This window comes from Chiloscyllium plagiosum, unplaced genomic scaffold (genome assembly GCF_037043375.1).
Source record: "Chiloscyllium plagiosum isolate Xiang-an unplaced genomic scaffold, Cpla_swu_hap1 HiC_scaffold_29, whole genome shotgun sequence".
Taxonomy (NCBI): Eukaryota; Metazoa; Chordata; class Chondrichthyes; order Orectolobiformes; family Hemiscylliidae; genus Chiloscyllium; species Chiloscyllium plagiosum.
The window spans coordinates 42,672,522-42,693,787 of NW_028270167.1; the positions used below are offsets into that span (position 1 = coordinate 42,672,522).

Here is a 21,266-nt window from a genome sequence, read left to right on the forward strand (position 1 = left end):
GAAGGTTAACAAGAGATCTGATCCAAGTTTTCAAAATCATGAGTGGTCTGGACAGAATAGATGGGAGGTAACTGTTTGCTCACTTAAATGGATTGGGACATAAGGGCACTGTGACCAATTGTGCGTCTTTTATTTAAGATAACACCCACTGGCATTGGAAGCAATCCAGAGATGTTTAATTATGTTGACTCCAGGTATGGAGGAGTAGCTTTATGAGGTGAGGTTGAATAAGTTGGACCTGAATTCATTGGAGATACAAGATTCTTAGTGGACTTAGAATCACAGATAGAGTCATAGAGATGCACAGCATGGAAACAAACCCTTAGGTCCAACTTGTCTGTGCCGATCAGATATCTCAACCTAATCTCGTCCTACCTGCCAGCACCCACCCCGTATCCCTACAAATCCTTCCTATTCATATATGACTCCGGATGTCTTTTAAATGTTGCAATTGTACTAGCCTTCACCACTTCCTCTGTCAGCTCATGCCATACACATATTACCCTCTGTGTGAAAACGTTGCCCCTTATGTCGCTCTCATATCTTTCCCCTCTCACCCTAAACCCATGCCCTTTGGTTCTGGACTCCCCAACCCCAGGGAAGAGACTTTGTCTATTTATCCTATCCATGCCGCTCATGATTTTATAAACCTCTATAAGGTCACCCTTCAGCCTCCAACGCTCCAGGGAAAACAGCCCTAGCCTATTCAAATCCTCCAACCTTGGCAACATCCTTGTAAATCTTTTCTTGACAGGATTGATGCAAAAATGTCAATACCCTTTGTGGTAACATTAGATGTAATATATTTTTATGCACAACTGTGCAGATTCCACGCAGGAAATATTGCTTATGGGAGAGTCTAGGACCAGAGGCTATAATCTCAGAGTAAGGCTCATCCATTTAAGACAAATGAGGGGAGATTTCTTCTGAGGGTGTTACGTCTGTGGAATTCTTTACAACAGAAGGCTGTCAAGGCTGGGATATTCGGTAAATTCCATGCTGACATACACAGGTTATTACTGTGTAGGTGAACCTTGGGTTATTGGGGGAAAAAGCAGGAAAGTGGTGTTCAGGATTATCAAATCAGCCATGTGGAGCATACTGAGTGGCCTAATTTTGTTGCTATGTCTTGTGGTCTTATGGTGCACACTTAATATGATCTAGGAAAAAGGCTTTCATATAGCGAGTGGGATGGGTCTGGAAGGCACTGTCAGGAAGTGTTAGAGACAAAAAAAACTGCAGATGTTGGAATCCAAAGTAGACAGCAGGCGGCTGGAAGAACACAGTAGACCAGGAATGGAGGCATGAGTCATTCCTCCCATTGTACCTAACCACCTGTGTTCACCTCACCATTCTGTCCCTCTCCCCACCTGAAACTGCAGCACCCCCCCCCCCCCCCCCCCCCCCCGCCCCTATCTGCAGCTCCCCCTATCCCACCTCCATTCCTGAAGAATTATATCTGAAACATTGATTTCTCCACCATCTGATGATGCCTGGCTTGCTGTGTTCCTCCAGCCTCCTGCATGTCTACTGTCTGGAAGTGTGACAGAGGCATGACCAATTAAGGCATTCAAAAGGACATTTGATAATCATTTTAACAAAAACAACATGCAAGTATACACAGAAAAAGTAGGTGAATGATAGAGTCAGTGAAGAAATGAAGGATAGAAATGGCTGAGAAGAAGGCCAAACACTTTTAGGATTGCAAGAAGTTGAGGTCACATGGTGACTGAGTGGTTAGCACTGCATCATGAACCTGGGTTCAGTTACACCCTTGGAAGACTGTATGTGTGGAATTTGCACATTCTCCGTGTCTGCATGGGTTTCCTCCCAGGTGCTCGGGTTTCCTCCCTGTCCAAAGAAGTGCAGATAAGGTGAATTAGGCTTGGGAAATGCAGGGTTATCGGGTAGAGGAATGGGTCCGGGTGGAATGCTGTTTGGAGGGTTGGTGTGGGTCGAATGGTCTGCTTTCGAGCTTCCATGATTTCTATAAAACTCAGTGGTGGCAAGATGAATGTCGATCAGTATGCTGTAGAAAACAGTAGAGGAGAGTTAGAGACTGAAGGAGGAGCAGTTGAGATACCCTGGATATGAATTATTCTTATTGCTAACTATTTGTTTGCATCTCTCAGTTCGCCCAGATAATCGAATTAAGAAAATGTACAGTGGCTATCTTAACATCAGCAACCACCAGTTCACGGAAGAGCTAGAGGATTCAGATTCTAAAGAATTTAAGAAACTTGCAGCCACAGTGGAGGAAATGGTGAGTTTGTGCTTATGTATCAACTACTCGCAGGACAGGAACAGCATGGGATTAGATGCAGGGTAAAGCTCTTTCTACACTGTCCCCATTAAACACCCATGGGACAGAAATGGCATAAATTGCTGTTACACACACAGCCCTTACGTTATGAGTTCCAGTCACCCCACAGCAGTACTCATTGCCTGCCTGTTTAAACGATTTTGGTGTAGATTAAATCTTTGCAGTAAAAATACACAAGGTTCCGGACTCTCGAGCAGCGAGTCCGGACCTTGGAAAATCATATTGACGACCTCGATAATCGAGGTCGTCGAAAAAATATTCGTTTGCTGGGCCTTCCCGAGCAGGAAGAGGAAGGCCAGCTTACAGCATTCCTGGAGCAGTGGCTGCCACAACTTTTAAATCTGCAAGCTGGATCAGGCCAGGTAAGGGTGGAATGGGCCTACCGGGTAGCAATACGCGGGCCCGGCTCGAACCAGCGCCCACGCCCGGTCCTGTTCCGGCTGCAGAGCTACAGGGAGAGGCAGATACTCCTAGAAGCCTCTAGAAATCTCGGAAAAGACCCCCAAGCTATGATCTACAAAGGATCCAAGATCATGCTATTTCAGGACTTTTCCCCGGCTCTGGTTCGAAAGAGGAAGGCATTCGACGAGGCGAAGAAGCGTTTAAGGGACTTAAGTGTTCAGTACTCCTTACGCTACCCAGCGATGTTACGCTTTAACCATGAAGGTTCTGTATATAACTTTGGATCACCAGAAAAGGCTAAGGAATTCTTGGACTCTCTTAGATAAACTGTAGGACATAATGGATGTTGGTCTGCCTTCCCCCCCCCCCCCCCGTTTTGGTTTATATCCCCTCCCTTTTTTTTTTCTTACCTTATTGCTTAATATTATTATGGGGGGAGGGGAGAGGGATTTGATTTTCTCCCCCCCGCCCCCCCCTTGGAGTTGTTTTCTGTTATTATTTTATGTATATATGAGGGGTGTATGTATATGTGTGTGTATGTATGTATGTATATATATATGTATGTGTATGTATATATATGTATATATATATGTATGTGTATGTATATATATGTATATATAAGTTGGGGGATTTGGTTAATGTTGGTGGGGGGAGGTGGTTACCTTATTCGATTTTACCTCTGTCTTTAGGAGCGGGGTTGTTTTTCCCTTCGTTATTTTGTATTATCATATTTAATTATTATTTGTTGAACTGGTAATTTTATAGTTATATGTTTATATATGGTATTAACATTACCAAATATACCCAGGTGTTGGTAGGGGTGGGGTGCTCACTGTTAACTCTAGCTTTGTATTATATTTGAATTTTCCTCACTTTATTGAGGAGTGCCTGGGTCAAGGGTGGGGCATTGGTTGGGAGAGGATATGAGGGATTTTTGGAGAGGAAGTGATGCCCCCTGGGAACAAGGGGGAAAGTCTCCACTTAGATACGTTTTATATTTTTTTTATTTAGAAATAGTTTTTTACTGTATTGTTGTGGGTGTATTAAAGAGGGTTTATTTTTGTAAATTTTACATGTTCCATGCTCGGGATGTTTTGGATAGGGTTCCCCCTCCCGAGGGGTCTCGGATTGGCCCAGAGGATTATGGTTGATCAATCGGTTAAGTGGTGCACCTGGAATGTCAAGGGGAGTAATTCGCCACTTAAAAGGAAGAAAATATTATCAAATCTTAAGAAGGAAAGAGTTGATATAGCTCTCCTACAGGAGACGCATCTGTCAGATAAAGAACACTTGAAATTACGACAGGGCGGATTTGATCAGGCCTTTTTTTCTTCTTTTAGCTCAAAAAGCAGGGGAGTTGTTATTCTTGTTCGGAAGAATTTCCCTTTCAAAATCCTAAAGCAGATAAAAGACGAATCTGGACGATATATCTTGATTAAAGCTCTCATAAATGGAGAGGAATATGGGATTTTAAATTTGTACTGCCCCCGGCACACCCCTTTAAATTTATAACAGAAGCCTTCTCAAAATTGATGGCTTTTGATGCCCGTCATATAATTATAGGGGGAGACTTTAATTGTATTATGGATCCGGAAATAGACAGGATTCCCAAGAGTACTGCAGGAGTATCTCCCAGATCTAGACAATTGATGGATCTGAACAAAGAATTAGGATTAGTAGATGTATGGAGATGTCTTCATCCACAGGGTAGAGATTTTTCTTTCTACTCTAATCCACATAAATGTCATACCAGAATTGATATGTTTTTTGCCCCCTCAATTTTTTTAAATTCCATATCATCCTGTAAAATAGGTAATATAGCAATTTCTGACCACGCTGCTGTATATATGGAAACTAAGGCGAGGAACAGTGGGACATCCCCTCGGCATTGGCGTATGGACCCCTTCTTAATGAAAGATAGTAAATTTGTAAAGTACTTCTCTCAAGAATTTAAAACTTTTTTAGAAATTAATTCAGGTACAGCTAGCAACCCGTCAATGATGTGGGAGACCATCAAAGCTTACACGCGAGGCTTGATCATCTCCTACTCAGCGACCCAGAAGAAATTAAAAGGAGAACAACAGCGTTTGCTTGAAGCCCGCTTAAAAGCGGCTGAAACAGCATACACTGATAGACCCTCTATTATTAAATTGCAAAGGATTACAGCTCTTAGGACAGCTCTAAATACTACACTTACTCAAACGGCTAAGAGGGAAATATTATTTGCAAAGCAAAGATTATATGAATATGGCGACAAACCGGGTAGATACTTAGCATTTCTTGCAAAGAAAAAAAAGGCCCCTCAGACGATTATGTCTATTAAGGAAAGTACGGGTATTTTGACTCATGATCATAAAAAGATTAATGCGACCTTTAGAAAATTCTATTCTGAGTTATATAAATCACAGGATTGTGAAGATAGGGCGAAGAGGATGCAGTCATTTTTTAAAAATTTGACTTTTCCAGACCTAACTCCGGAACAAGTATCGGTCCTAAATGCTCCTCTTACACCCCAAGAAATAGTTGATGCAATTAGGCACCTTCAAAATGGCAAGACGCCGGGCCCAGATGGCTTTCAAGCTGAATTCTATAAAGAATTTACAGAAATACTGGTTGGTCCACTTATGGACATGTATAACTATGCATATAGTCAGGGCTGTCTCCCACCTTCGCTGAAAGAGGCAAATATCTCTCTTATCCTCAAAAAAGGAAAGGACCCAGAAGATTGTACATCATACAGACCAATATCCTTGCTAAATGTAGATTTTAAAATCCTCTCTAAAACGTTAGCACTGAGATTAGAAAGGATACTGCCACATATTATAAAGGAGGATCAGACGGGGTTTATTAAGGGCCGTAGATCATCCAATAATGTTAGAAGGGCTCTGAATATGATTCAAGCTTGTCATCAGGGAAAGATACCAGGAGTAGTGGTTTCATTAGACGCGGAAAAGGCATTTGATAGGGTCGAATGGTCATATTTGTTTTACACATTGGAGAGGTTTGGTGTTGGACAGGTGTTTACCAAATGGATCTCAACATTGTATAGTGATCCCAAAGCAGTTGTGGTTACCAATGGATTAGGCTCGGATAGCTTCAGTGTGGGTAGGGGCTGCCGTCAGGGATGTCCCCTCTCGCCATTGTTATTCACGCTAATAATTGAACCACTAGCAGAAGCTATACGAGCTGATCCTAACATAGTGGCCCCAAGGATTGGTACAGGTAAATATAAAATTACCCTTTATGCAGATGATGTTCTTCTATTCCTCAGTAACCCTTTGATGTCCATACCTCGCTTAATCCAAGTTTTTAATACATTTAGTGCATTCTCAGGCTATAAAATTAATTTTTCAAAATCGGAAGCTATGCCAATGGGTGGCCTTGCTGTGATACCCCGCTTAGCGGACGGTTCCCTTTTTCCCTTTCGCTGGTCCCTGGAGGGTTTCTTATATTTAGGCATTTTTATTACTCCAGTATTTGGTCAGTTGTATAAGGCTAATTTTATGTATTTATTGGAAAGGATAAGGCAGGACCTCCAGCGATGGGGAGACCTGCCAATTTCCTGGCTGGGTAGAATAGCATTAATCAAAATGAATATCCTGCCCCGTCTCCTATATCCTATGAGAATGCTTCCGGTGATGCTGCCGAGGACAGCTTTATGTAAATTATACGGCTGGCTGAGTTCCTTTATCTGGAACCATAGGCGACCCCTCATTAAGCTGAAGAAGCTACAGCTTCCACAGGCAAGGGGTGGATTGGACTTCCCAGATTTTAGGAAATATCAATTAAGTTCCCTATTAAGTTATATAGCTGATTGGGTCTTGTCTGATCCACAATCAATCTGGTTGGACATCGAGGCTTCTCAAGTAAAATACCCACTTATTAACCTTTTATTCTCAGACAAGAGGAAAATCATTACAGATCACTGTAAAAACCCTATAATACTGAATACAATCAAGGCTTGGAATATAATGCGGCAAAATGAGGGTAATTCACATAAAACATCCCCCTATGCACCGATAGTGGGAGCATGGGGATTCCAACCGGGGTTAACAGATGCCACTTTTAAACTCTGGAGAGCCAGGGGTATCTCATGTCTTGGGGATTTATTTAAAGATGGGGTCCTGATGTCTTTCGGACAGCTGCGTCAGAAATTCGGATTACCCAATGGAGACCTCTTTCGATACTTCCAAATTCGAGATTTTATACAGAAGAAGACTACGTTATTAGATAGTCTTTATAAATCCGATAGAGAATGTAGTGTCCTACGACCAGTGGGGGTATCTTCCGTCAGTAATATTTATCATTTGCTACATGATGAAGTATCGGGAGATATGGATAATCTGCTTAAAACATGGGATCAGGATCTGGGACTAGAAATCTCCACAGAAACGTGGAATGATATCTGGGAAAATGCTAGAAGAATTACTATTTGTAACAGAACCCAGGCTATCCAGCTGAAGATACTTCATAGGGCCCATATAGCACCGGTTCGATTGGCAAAATTTAAGGCAGGAGCATCTCCAATGTGTCCTAAATGCAAAATAGAGGTGGGCACTCTTGTACATTGCTTATGGACCTGTCATAAGATCCGTGGATATTGGACTAAAGTAGCAAGTACCCTGACAGAAATTTTAGGAACGGAAATAAAAGTGGACCCCGTATCTCTCCTCTTGGGCTTTTCGAACTTCCCCTCCCTGGACACGTACGGGAAGAGACTATTTTCTATTCTTTCTTTCTGTGCAAGGAAAAATATTCTGATGAACTGGGTGGCGGAGGGCCCCCCTGGACTTTCAAATTGGCACAGACTAATTATGGAATGTATTCCCCTTGACTTCCTTACAAATATGGTGCACCGAAAGACCGAATTATTTTATAAAATATGGCAGCCCTTTTTGAATTACATAAATACAGATATTTCGGCTATCCTAACAAGGGCTTTTATTTAATTGAGACTACGAACCTGGCTGGTCCGCGGCCCCTCGGGGGAGGAATCCCGCACGAATACGGGTTTTATCATATCTGATGTTAACACATCCCGAGCATGTAAGAGACTTAAATATACACCCTGGTTAGTTGTAGGTTAGATTAGTAGATAGTTGAGTTTTGTCTGTTTGTTTTTTTTTGTTGTTTTTTTTTGGGGTTTTTTTTTTTTTGTTGTTGTTTTGTTTTGTTTTGTTTTTTTTTTGTTGTCAAATCTTGGCTATTGTATATTTGAGCTAATTGTATATCAATGTTTATATCTGAGAGTTTTGTTTATTTTTGTAAACTTGTAAAAATGTTAAATTTCTAATAAAAATATCTATAAAAAAAAAAAATACACAAGGTGATTTAATTCAATTTTCTCTTCTATACTTCAGCTTCAGGAAACCTATACGGGAGTAGAAGGAATAGCTCCATACTACGTTCGTTCCACAATCACTGCATTCAGGTATGCTCACGTAGACAGATAATTCCCAGCTGGGTTGGGTGGCTCAGTCACAGAACAGGTTCTTAATGTGTATGGTTGCTGGTCCTGACCCTCTGGGTGTGGTTTGCCAGGCCATTGCCAGTTGGCAGACTCCTGTTTTTAGTGTGACATTACAGGCTAATCTGATGAATTCTGTGCCTTTTGCACCAAGGGCCACTGAATCCTGATGAACAACCTGAACCTGGGTTGATTTCTGTTCTTGGAGAAAGTGAGGAGTATCCTGCTCCTTGGATGCTGCCTGACCTGCTGCGCTTTTCCAGCAACACATTTTCAGCTTTGATTTCTGTTCTTGCCAGCTGGGTGCTGAGGTTATTCAGAATTAAACCTGGGGGCTTTACAATTTGTTGCTGCTCTTCAGTTGGGTTTCTGTTCTCTGTTCTTTGGACTTTGTTTCTTATTATTGCATATTATTAGGATGTCTGAGCTAACTGTTTCTGTTCTTCTCTGCAGCGAAGGCTCTGTGATTGCTTATTACTGGCTTGAATGCCGAGTCCCACCAGAGAATGAGGCTGAATTTGATGCAGGAATTGAAGCTTTATCAAAGCAGAGGAACCGCAGGTTTAAAACAAACATGCATTCTAGTTCATTAAGGATTTCCCAGTTGGTGGTTGATCGTAAGTACTGGGTTTTTTTTTCTAGTGTATTCAGTGGAATGCAAGTGACAGTGTTTGAATGAAGGTCCTGCAACTGGCCCTGCATTTATAACATTTAATTGTAAATTTGCTTGAATAGAAGTGAGGAGCGAAATTGTTAAATTAAAACTGTTTTTTATTTTCTTGTACCAATCTCTCCTTCCAGTAGATCTCTCTGATTTACCATGTTTGCCTTTACTTCACCCCATGTTCTCTCCATCCCTTCTCTTCCTAAATCAAACATTTGGTCTCAGAATCATCAACTTCTGTCATTTCAGTTGTCCATTTCAATTCCTCTTGAACTCTCCTGGGTTCTGTGCTGTCATCGCCTCCCTAAAACTGTATACAAATTAACCTCATGTTCATGGGTACGCCCTGAATTTATCTGATGTGACCTCTCCATTCCCATGATCCAACCACTTCTTGTATCCCACACCTACACTGCAAGCACCCCGAGCCTCTTTTCTTCTGTACTTCCTCTGTTTGCCCATAATATAACTGGCTTCTTCAAGTCACTTTCAAATTCCAGACAGTCTAACCTATGGCTCTGCTTTGACCACAATGCTGCTCCTAAACTGCAATCATATCTGTGCAACCTTTCCCACACCTGAGCATTTTTTTTCTAGTACAGCCCTCAATTTCATTTCCTCATTTGTAAAAGGTGCTGTACTATGTGTCTGGTATATGACTGCTTCAACCATTAATCAGCAGCTCAGGCTGCACAACAGCAATGACCATCAGACTCCTTTGGGAATTATTCACTATTCTACTATGATGGGCTATCGGTTCTCTTTCATTTCTCTTAGTGGTCTGCTACCGCTCTCTCTACCCCTGCATCCTCGTCTCCAACCAAGATCTCATGGAGATTTTTTTCATACTTTTGTGGAATGCAAGCATCACTGGTGATTTGTTGCCATACCTAATAAACTTTGAACTGATTAGCTTGCTAGACCATTTCAAAAAACACTTAAAAATCTGGAGTCCACAGTAGGCCAGACCAAGTAAAGACAGCAGATTTCCTTTCCAAAAGGACAGTTGTGAATCAGATGGTCAATCAGCAACTGATAGTTTAATAGCTGCTATTACAGAAGCTAGCTTACAATTCCAGATTTATTGAATTTAAATTTTCACCAGCTACTGTAGTGTGATGTGAAAACCCATATTTCCAGAGCATTAGCCTAGGCCTCTGGATTATAGTTGGGGACACAGATCTCAAGAAGTTTTCTCATTTGAGTCTTAGATGGCCTATTGTGCTGCTTTCCTCTCTTCTTGCTTACCTCTCCAAGATCACTTAATTCACCTCACTTAATTCATCTCAGCACCGAAACGATATAATCAAATTCTCAAACAACATCTTCTGTGACCAGGGTTGACTGACTCCTCTTTTTATTTCCTGAAAGCCACGATTGACTCTTTGTCTTGTCGTTAGAGTCATATGGCATGGAAACAGACTCGACGGTCCAACCATGTCAATCATGTTCCCAAACTGAAGTAGTCTCACCTGCCAGCGGTTGGCAAATAATCCTTCAAACCTTTTCAAATCATGAAATTATCCAAATGTCTTTTAAACATTGTAACTGTACCTGCAACCACCACTTTCTCTGGCAGTTCAATCCACACATAAACCGTTGTGTGATTAAAAAAGAAGTTGCCCTCATTCTTTTTGAAATCTTTCTCCTCTCACCCTAAAAGTATACCCCCTAGTTTTGAACATCCGACCCTAGGGGAAAGAGTCTTGTTATGCACCTCATGATTTTATAAACCTCAATAAAATCACCCCAAAATTGCCTACACTCCAGTGAAAGAGTCCAAGTCTACTTTTATTTCTCAAACCATCCATTCCTGGCAAATCTTTTCTGAACCTTCTCCAGTTTAATAATGTCCTCCCTATAACTGTGCCATGGTGCCTCACAGTGCCAGGGACATGGGTTCAATGCAGGCGAAGTGGATTGGCTATGGGAAATGCAGGGTTACAGGGATGGGGTGGATCTGGGTGAAATGACTTTTGGTCAGTTGGTTTAGACTCGATGGGCCGAATGACCTGCTTCTACACTGTAGGGATTCTATGGTGATCAGAACTGCCACAGTACTCCAAGAAGAGGCTTCACCAGTGTCCAGTACAACCTCAACATGATGTCCCAACTCCGATACTCAAAAGTTGTGAGCAATAAAGACAAACATGCTAAATGCCTCCTTAACCACCTTGTCTACTTGTGATGCAAGTTTCAAAGAATTCTGTACCTGAAACTCTAGGTCTCTCTGTTGTATAACACTAGAGAGAAACTGAGGGCTGCAGATGCTGAAGATCAGAGCTGAAAATGTGTTGCTGGAAAAGCGCAGCAGGTCAGGCAGCATCCAAGGAACAGGAAAATCGACATTTCGGGCATAAGCCCTTCTTCAGGAAGAAGGGCTTATGCCCGAAACGTCGATTCTCCTGTTCCTTGGCTGCTGCCTGACCTGCTGCGCTTTTCTAGCAACACATTTTCAGCATTGTATAACACTACCCAGGCCCCTAACATTAATTGTATAATCCTGTCCTTGTTTGCAATACCTCCATTTTATCCAAATTAAACTTTATCTGCCACACCTTAGCCCATTAACCAAATTGATCAAGATCTCTTAGTGAAGGTGGCTATCTAAGAGTACTATTTACTTTACCACCAATTTTGGTGTATCTGCAAATTTACTAAATATGCCTCCCAAATCCTTATCCAAATCATTTATATAAATGACAAAAGTGGATCCAGTGGAGCACCCCTGGTAACAGGCCTTCATTCTGATAAATAACTCTTCATGAATACTGTCTGTTTCCCACCATAAAGCCAATTTTGTATCCAGTTGGCAAGCTCACCCTGAATCCCATGTAATTTAACTTTACTAATTAGTCTACAGTGTGGAATTTTGTCAAAGACTTTACTAATGTCCAAGTAAACAAGGTCTACCGTTCTGCTCTTAACAATCTGATTTAATTTAAATTATTTTTTGTCACATGTATCTTGTCACAGAGTACAGTGAAGTGGTGTATAGTGTCGCCACTCTATACGGTGCCATCTTAAAACACAGAAAAATAAACCAGAACACAATATAAAGGCAGAAAAATGAAAAAATGTACAAAGTATCCAACTTTGCAGTCCCTCTTAAGTCCTCTGCCATAGGCCTGATGGCCCTTTGCTGCAACACTGCTGGTGGAATGAAAACCACCCCTCTTCAGCTCCATCTCACCTCCACTGACCTAACCAGTACGAACTTCGTTATACACCTGAGGAGTTCCTGGAGGGATGTCCTGGAGCTGAGATGACTCATCTCCAATAACCACAGCCAGCATCCTATATACATTGTCCTCCACACTAGAAGTATTTTCCCTCCGACTTAAAATATGAAAGACTTTCCTGCCACAGTCAAAGGATGATGATGAAAGGAGAGGCTTTCAGATGTCTGAAGCTTCCTCTCTGAAAATCCTTCCATCTTTCAATCTCTTTGGTTACTTAATTAAAAGAAAACTCAGTCAAGTTTGAGACACATGATTTTCCTTACCCAAAACCATGCTGACTATCCCTAATCAATCCTTGCCCCTCCAAATGCATGTAAATCCAATTTCAGAATCACCTCCAACAACTTACCCTTCACCAATGTCAGACTTAAAGGTCTATAGTTTTGAGGTTTCTCTTTACAGTCTTTCTTAAACAATGGCACAATATTAGCCGTCCTCCAGTACTTCACCTGCATTTATAGACATTACACATATTTCTGCTAGAGGGACTGCAATTTCCTCCCTAACTTTCCATGACATCTTGGAATACACTTGATTAGATTCTGGAGATTTATCTACCTTTGATTTCTAAGATCTCCAGTACTTCCTCTTCTGTAATGTGAGCTGCTTTCACAACATTATTTATTTCCCTGAGTTCTCTAGCCTTCATTTCTTTCTCAACAGTACAAACTGATGCAAAATATTCATTTACCATGTCTGCCATTTTCTGAGGTTCAACACACAGACAACCTCGATGATATTTTCAGGTCTTACTGTCTCCAGTTGCTCTTAATATATTTATAGAATCATGCTGGATTTTCTTTTAACCTTATCTGCCAGGGCTATGTCATATCTCCTCTTTGCTGTCTTGATTTCCTCCTTAAGAACACCTTTACACATTTTACACTCTAGATTTGAATCCAGTTTTCCAAATGAATCTCAAATGTATGATTGGTTCATTTTTGACTAGAACTTTAATAACTTTATTCATTCATTGTTCCCTAATCTTACCAGCCTTGCCTTTCGCTCTGACAGGAACATAATGCTTCCGAACGCTCACTATCACACTTTTGAAGCCTGCCACTTGTCAGTTGTCCCTTTACCTGTGAACAATCTACTCCAATCAACTTTAGAAAGTTCTTGTTTCATAATCTTAAAATTTGCCTTACTCCAACTGAAAACTTTTAACTTTTATGGATGACTTTTTAAAACTATTTTAAAACTAACAGTATTATGATCACTAGTCCCAAAGTGTTCCCCAACTAACACTTCAGTCACTTGCCCTGCCTTATTTCCCAAGAGAAGGTCACATTTTGCTCCTTTTGTAGTAGGAATATTTTCATATCAATAATGAAACTTTTCTTGAATACATTTCACAAATTCTTCACCATCGCAGCTGTTAACACTCTGACAGTCCCAGTCCATGTTTGAAATGTCAAAATCCCCTATTATTGCAACCTTATTATTCTTACATATATTTGAGATCTTTCAACATGGTTGCTTCTCAATTTCCCTCTGACTATTGGGGAGCCTATAGTACAGTCCCATCAAGGTGATCATCCCTTTCTTATTTCTAATTTCAACCCATATAATTTCAGTAAATGATTCCTCAAGAATATCTTCTCTAATTACAGTAGTAAGGTTTTCCTTAATCAACTCCCTCTCATAGAGCCTTAAGAGATATAAAACATGGAAACAGACTCTTCGGTCTATGCCGACCACATATCCTGAATAAATCTAGTCCCATATGACAGCATTTGGCCCATACCCTTTAAACCCTTCCTATTCATATGCACAACCAGATGCCTTTTACATGTTGTAATCGTACCAGCCTTCACCACTTCCTCTGGTAGCTGATTCTATCACCCTCTGTGTGAAAAATTTGGCCCATAGATCCCTTTTAAATCTTTTCCCTCTCACCTTAGACCTATTCTCTCTAATTTTAGACTCCCCCAACACAGGGAAAATACCTTGTCTATTTACCCTATCCATGCCCCACATGATGTTCTCAACCTCAATAACCTCAGCCTCTAATACTCCAGGGAAAATAGCCCCAGTCTATCCAGGCTTTCCCTATAGCTCAAACCTAGCAACACTCTGGTGAAATTTGAAAGCATTCAGAAAAGATTTACAACATCCTTCCGATAGCAATGAGCCCAGAGCAGCATGCGGTATTTCAACAGTGGCCTAACCAATGTCCTGTACAGCCACAACATGACCTCCCAAATCCTGTACTCAATGTACTGACCAATAAAGGCTTCACTATCCTGTCGACCTGCGACTCCACTTTGAAGGAAATATGAACCTGCACTCCAAGGTCTCTTTGTTTAGCAACACTCCCTAGGACCTTATCATTAATGGGCAGCACTGTGGCTCAGTGGTTAGCACTGCTGCCTCACAGCGCCAGGGTCCTGGGTTCGTTTCCACCCTCTGCTGACTATCAGTGTGGAGTTTCTGTGTGAGTTTCCTCTGGGTGCTCCGGTTTCCTCCCACTGTCCAGAGATGTGCAGGTTGGGTGAATTGGCCATGCTAAATTGCCCGTAGTATTCAGGGATGTGTAGATTTGGTGCATTAATCAGGGGAAATGTAGAGTAATAGGGGTAGGAGAATGGATCTTGGTGGGATACTCTTCAGAGGGTCGGTAATGACCTGTTTCCACACTGTAGGGATTCTATGATGATTAAGTGCATGTGTCCTGCACTGATTTTCCATGCCAAAATGCAGCACCTCACATTTATCTAAATTAAACTTCATTTGGCACTCCTCAGCCCGTTGGCCCATCTCATCAAAATCTCATTGTAATCTGAGGTAACCTCCTTCACTGTCCACTACACCTTTAATTTTGGTGTCATCTACAAACCTAGTAACCATACCTCCTATGTTCATATCCAAGCCCTTTATATGTATACATAACAAAAAGCAGTAGACCCAGCACCGATCCTTGTGGCATACCGCTGGTCATAGGCCTAGTGAGTTGGAAAAGTAAGCCTCCACCACCACCCTCTGCCTCCTACCTCTTACCCAAATGATGAGTTATCCCTGTATTCCACGTGATCTAACCTTGATAACAATCTACCATAAGGAACCTTGTTGAATGCCTTACTGAAGATCATGTTCACTGATTTGACCTCATTGACTCTCTTCATTACTCCTTCAAAAAACTCAGTCAAGTTAGTGAAACACAATTCTCTGGCACAAAACCATGTTGACTATCCCTAATCAGTCCTTGCCTTTCCAAATTCGTGTAAGTCCTGTCCCTCAGGAGTCCCTTCAACAACCTGCCCACCACCAATGTCAGGCTCACTGGTGTATAGTTCCCTGGCTTTCCTTATCACCTTGTATTAAATAGTGGCACCACATTAGCCAATCCCCAGTCTTTCAGCACCCCATGTAGCTATTGATGATGATACAAATATCTCAACCAGCAGCCTGGCAATCACTTCCGTAGCTTCCTACAGAGTTCCAAGGTACACTTATCAGGTGCTGTGGATTTATCCACTTTTATGCATTTTAAAACATTCAGCACCACCACCTCTGTAGTTTGGACATTTTGCAAGATATCACCATTTGATTCCCCACTTTTTTTTATGTTCCATATCCTTCTCCACAGTAAACACTAATGCAAAATACTTATTTAGTATTTCTCTCATCTCCTGCAATTCCACACATAGATGGTCTTGCTGATCTTTAATGGGTCCTATTCTCTCCCTAGTTATCTCTTGCCACTTTTTCTATCCTTCCTATAACATCTAAAACTTGGAACATGAGCTGCTGGTCCTGATCTTCCCTCAGCCAAGCTTCGGTAATAGCAATGACAGCCTAGCCCCATAGATGTCGTGAGTTCATCAGCCTTATCTATAAGACCTCTTGCATTGAAATAAATTCAATTTAATTCTTAAGAGTTGCTTTGTTCTCTGACTTGCCATCATCTGCTTTTTTCTGATCAACTTGCTCTTTTCTGAATCAGAACCATCTTTTATCTATCTATCTTTTTATTTTCACTGTGGCTATCTGGGTGGATCAATCTCCTACAGTTTACTGATCTGCTCATTGTCAGATCATCTCCAACAATAGCTTTCATAGAATAGAGTAGAATTGCTACAGTTTGGAAACAGGCTTTTCAGCCCAACAAGTCCACATAGAATCTCCGAAAAGCATCTCACTCAGACTTTTCCCCCATACTCTATCCCTGTAACTTTTCATTTCCCATGGCTAATCCACCTCACCACCTCCACATCCCTGGACACGAAAGGCAATTTTAGCATGGCCAATCTACCTAACTTGCACATCTTTGGATTGTGGGAGGAAACTAGAGCACCTGAAGAAAACCTACGCAAAAACGGGGAGAAACTGCAAACTCCACACAGGGTGGAATAGAACTCAGGTCCCCGTTGCTGTGAGACAGTAGTGCTAACCATTGAGCCACCTTCCCTTCCTACTGGCCTGTCCTGAGACCTGGTCTGTCAAAATCTCCCATTTAAAATGCAGTGATGATATAATGCCTTATCCAATGTGATATTCCAGATGAGAGAGCAGCTGTCAGTGACTCTTCAGAGAAAGAGGTTTGGCAGGATTGCTGCCACAGGGAAGTCAGGACAAAGAAGTAAGTGGGTCAGTCAATACTCTAGTCCTCGATTGTTGGGTATGGACAGTCAGAAGGTTGGCTGGAGGAGAGAAGGTGGTATTGTGGGGCTGGGCAGGGCAAGGATTGTCATGGAGGGGATTTGGGAAGCAGAGAGGATGCATGGATACTATTGCTGATGGGCAATGTGGGGTTTGATGGTTTGGAGAGGAGGGAGGGCAGTAGTGGGGGGAGTGTTTGGACAATGTTGTCTGCGAATATGAAGTGTGGTGGAGGTGGGACAGCTTTATTTCCCAGTGTTGATATTTACACTTTGTATTTTCAGGTGCTGATCCAAGAAAGGTGAAGCCTCCAAAGGACAGTAAGTTCTCCGAACACTAACTCTGAGTAGAAGCTGTAGTTCATGTTATCAATTCTATTGGCAGTGGTTGAGGCGTTGGGTTAGAGATTTTGATGGAGGAGTAGGGAATGTGGGCAGAACTTTTGGTGTTTGGTTGTGGGGACTGGATTTGGATCTAATATCTGCTGTTCTTTGGTGATATGGGAGGAGTGGGCCAGTGCCAGTGTTTTATAATTCTTTCATTTTCTCTGACAGAAAGCTGCTCTTTTGACCTGCATGCAGTACCTGGAAAGATTGGCACATTCACTTCACCGGGTTTTCCAAATTCTCCCTACCCTGCCAACTCCTGGTGTCAGTGGGCAATACGAGCAGATCCTGACCATATCCTGGAACTCAACTTTGTGACCTTTGACCTGGAAAAAACCTGCCAGAATGACTTTGTCACAGTTTATGACTCACTGAGTCCAATTGAAAAACGTGAAATAACAGAGTAAGTATAGAGTTGCAGGCTGCATGGAAGCTCCCCTAGTTAAGACATACCTTTATTGCCTACATGCAGTTTTGAATTTGTATAATCCATTATTTCCTGACTGGTTTTAGACTACAACTCATCCTATATCTCCTTCAATATGGCAAACCTCTCTTGGACTAGAAAAGGATGTCCTTGGTGAGGGACATCCTTCATTGAGTGATTTCCATGCTCATGTTTTCAGGGAATTTTGGACTTAGATTACTATTTGAGAAACTTTTACCGACAATCTGGGTCAGGGGCATCTTTAGCGTCAACATAATCCAGATAAGACACCAGGGTTAGTGTTGCAGATGGGCTGCACTGTTGATCGGTACTGAAGGGAATGCTGCACTGTCAGAGGGTCAGTTCTGAGAGATTTTGCACACTGTTGGAGGGCTGGTGTGGAGGGAGTGCTGCACGGTGGAGGGTGGGTATTGAGGGAGTGTCATACTGTCAGAAGTCCAGTGTTATGGGAGTGCCGCACTATTGGACGGTTGGTACCTTGGGTGCACCACACTGTTGGAGGGTCAGTGCTGATTGATCACAGCACTGTTTGAACTTTGTGTGCAAATTAGCTGTATGATTATTTCCAGCACGTTAGTGACTATTTCAAAAATATTTCAGCATCTGCACAATGCTTTGAGACATCCTGACATCACAGTATAAATCCCATTGATTAATTTCTTGTGAATACCTATGGCTTGTGAGCATACCTGGTGTCATGCTTTATATAAACGAGAGTGTTGGGGTGTGAAACTGACAGTGTGGTGCACCCAAGGTACCAACCATCCAACAGTGCGGCACTCTCATAACACCGGACTTCTGACAGTATGACACTTCCTCAACACCCACCCTCCACCGTGCAGCACTCCCTCCACACCAGCCCTCCAACAGTGTGCCACTCCCTCAGAACTGATCCTCCAACAGTTCAATCTACTGGTGGAGTCTTTTTTTTTTCAAAGCTAGTGTGATAGAAAGCTCCACAGTTGATGTCACTTACAGGCAAAACTGGTGCACGAACTACAAAACAAATGAGATGTATCAGAGACATTAATTAAACCTGTACTTTTATTATTCTTGCTAACAGGCGCTGTGGTATCTATCCTCCAACAAATGCACTCAAGTTGATGTCCTCTCGCAATGTGATGCTTGTAACTCTGATAACTGATGAAGATGAGAATTACCCAGGATTTAAAGCAGAGTTCAAACAGATTCCAGAAACTAAAGGTAAGAAAAATGCCATAATTTAATTGGGGAAGAGGAAACTATGATGCGATTAGACATGAGCTAGGAATTATGGACTGGGAGCGATTGTTCCATGGTAAAGGCACTATAGACATGTGAAGACTGTTTAAGGAACAGTTGTTGCAAGTGATGAATAAATATGTCCCTGTGAGACAGGCAAGAAGTGGTAAGATAAAGGAACCTTGGATGACGAGAGCGGTGGAGCTTCTCGTCAAAAGGAAGAAGGTAGCTTACATAAGGTGGAGGAAGCTAGGGTCAAGCTCGGCTCTAGAGGATTACAGGCAGGCAACGAAGGAGCTCAAAAATGGTCTGAGGAGAGCCAGGAGGGGGCACGAGAAAGGCTTGGCAGAACGGATTAGGGAGAACACAAAGGCATTTTACACTTATGAGAGGAATAAGAGAATGGTCAGAGAAAGAGTAAGGCCGATCAGGAATAGCTTAGGAACTTGTGTGTGGAGTCTGAGGAGGTAGGGGAAGCCCTAAATGAGATTTTTGCTTCTGTCTTTATGAAAGAAATGAACTTTGTTGTGAATGAAACCTTTGAAGAGCAGGTGTGCATGCTGGAATGGATAGAGATAGAGGAAGCTGATGTGCTGAAAATTTTGTCAAACGTTAAGATTGACAAGTCGCCAGGCCCGGACCAGATTTGTTCTCGGCTGCTTTGGGAAACGAGAAATGCAATTGCTTCGCCACTTGCAAAGATCTTTGCATCCTCGCTCTCCACTGGAGTCGTACCTGAGGACTGGAGAGAGGCAAATGTAATTCCTCTCTTCAAGAAAGGAAATAGGGAAATCCCCGGCAATTACAGACCAGTAAGTCTCATGTCTGTTGTCTGGAAGATGTTAGAAAGGATCCTGAGGGATAGGATTTATGACCATCTGGAAGAGCATGGCTTGATTAAATGCAGTCAACACGGCTTTGAGGGGTAGGTCATGCCTCACAAACCTTATAGAGTTCTTTGAGGATGTGACTAGAAAAGTTGATGAGAGTGTAAATGGACTTCAGCAAGGCATTTGATAAGGTTCCCCATGGGAGGCTCATTCAGAAGGTCAGGAGGAATGGGATACAGGGGAACATAGCTGTCTGGATACAGGATTGGCTGGCCAACAGAAGACAGCGAGTGGTATTGGAAGGAAAATATTCTGCCCGGAAGTCAGTGGTGAGTGGTGTTCCACAGGGCTCTGTCCTTGGGCCTCTACTGTTTGTAATTTTTATCAATAACTTGGATGAGGGGATTGAAGGATGGGTCAGCAAGTTTGCAGACGACACAAAGGTTGGAGGTGTCGTTGACCGTATAGAGGGCTGTTGTAGGCTGCAGCAGGACATTGACAGGATGCAGAGATGGGCTGAGAGGTGGCAGATGGAGTTCAACCTGGATAAATGCGAGGTGATGCATTTTGGAAGGTTGAATCTGAAAGCTGAGTACAGGATTAAGGATAGGATTCTTGGCAGTGTGGAGGAACAGCGGAATCTTGGTGTGCAGGTACATAGATCCCTTAAAATGGCCACCCAAGTGGACAGGGTTGTTAAGAAAGCATATGGTGTTTTGGCTTTCATTAACAAGGGAATTGAGTTTAAGAGTCGTGAGAACTTGTTGCAGCTCTATAAAACTTTAGTTAGACTGCACTTGGAATACTGCGTCCAGTTCTGGTCGCCCTATTATAGGACAGATGTGGATGCTTTGGAGAGGGTTCAGAGGATGTTGCCTGGACTGAAAGGCAACATCCTCTGATAAAGAGGATGAGGTTGACTGAGCTCGGACTTTTTTCATTGGAGAAAAGGAGGAGGAGAAGGGACCTAATTGAGGTATACAAGATAATGAGAGGCATAGATAGAGTCAATAGCCAGAGACTATTTCCCAGGGCAGAAATGGCTAACACAAGGGGTCATAGTTTTAAGCTGGTTGGAGGAAAGTATAGAGGGGATGTCAGAGGTGGGTTCTTTGCACAGAGAGTTGTGAGAGCATGGAATGCGTTGCCAGCAGCAGTTGTGGAAGCAAGGTCATTGGGGACAATTAAGAGACTGCTGGACATGCATATGGTCACATAAATTTGAGGGTGCATACATGAAGATCAGTGGTCAGCACAACGTGGGCTGAAGGGCCTGTTCTGTGCTGTACTGTTCTATGTTCTAATCCAAATTCAAGTGTGACCTAGAAATAGGGCAGTGGACTGGGACCTGAGGAAAGACATTTCTCTGAATCTAGAGTTTTTTCGAGTGAGTGCCTAGCTAATGCTATTGCAACTAGGATTCAAATCTAGTTTGTGTTATTTCTCTGTCCCTGAAGTGAATGGTGGATGTATTATAATTTGTGTTGAAAATGAGGGTGAATATTTCACCAATGTATTTTTCCTAGATATGTTCAGCAACATTTGGCACCAGACATCAGAGAGTTCTGTTAAGTAGTTGCTGAGCAGTACTGTTCTGGAGCTACATGATGGCCAATAGTTTTACCTGTGTGGGCATTTACAAAGTATTTTGTGTGTTAGGTGAAACTAGCAGGGGTTTATT

General features: G+C 42.2%; 1 protein-coding gene across 1 annotated transcript in view; it reads left to right on the plus strand.

Annotated features, from left to right (window-relative positions):
- Positions 1-21,266, plus strand: part of LOC122540761 (suppressor of tumorigenicity 14 protein-like) — a 129,250-nt gene that overhangs the window by 40,369 nt on the left and 67,615 nt on the right. The window contains exons 3-8 of the mRNA XM_043676959.2: positions 2,133-2,263; positions 8,086-8,156; positions 8,646-8,809; positions 16,985-17,020; positions 17,255-17,489; positions 18,598-18,737. Coding sequence (XP_043532894.2) covers positions 2,133-2,263; positions 8,086-8,156; positions 8,646-8,809; positions 16,985-17,020; positions 17,255-17,489; positions 18,598-18,737 — 777 coding nt within the window. The remainder of the gene's footprint in view (positions 1-2,132; positions 2,264-8,085; positions 8,157-8,645; positions 8,810-16,984; positions 17,021-17,254; positions 17,490-18,597; positions 18,738-21,266) is intronic.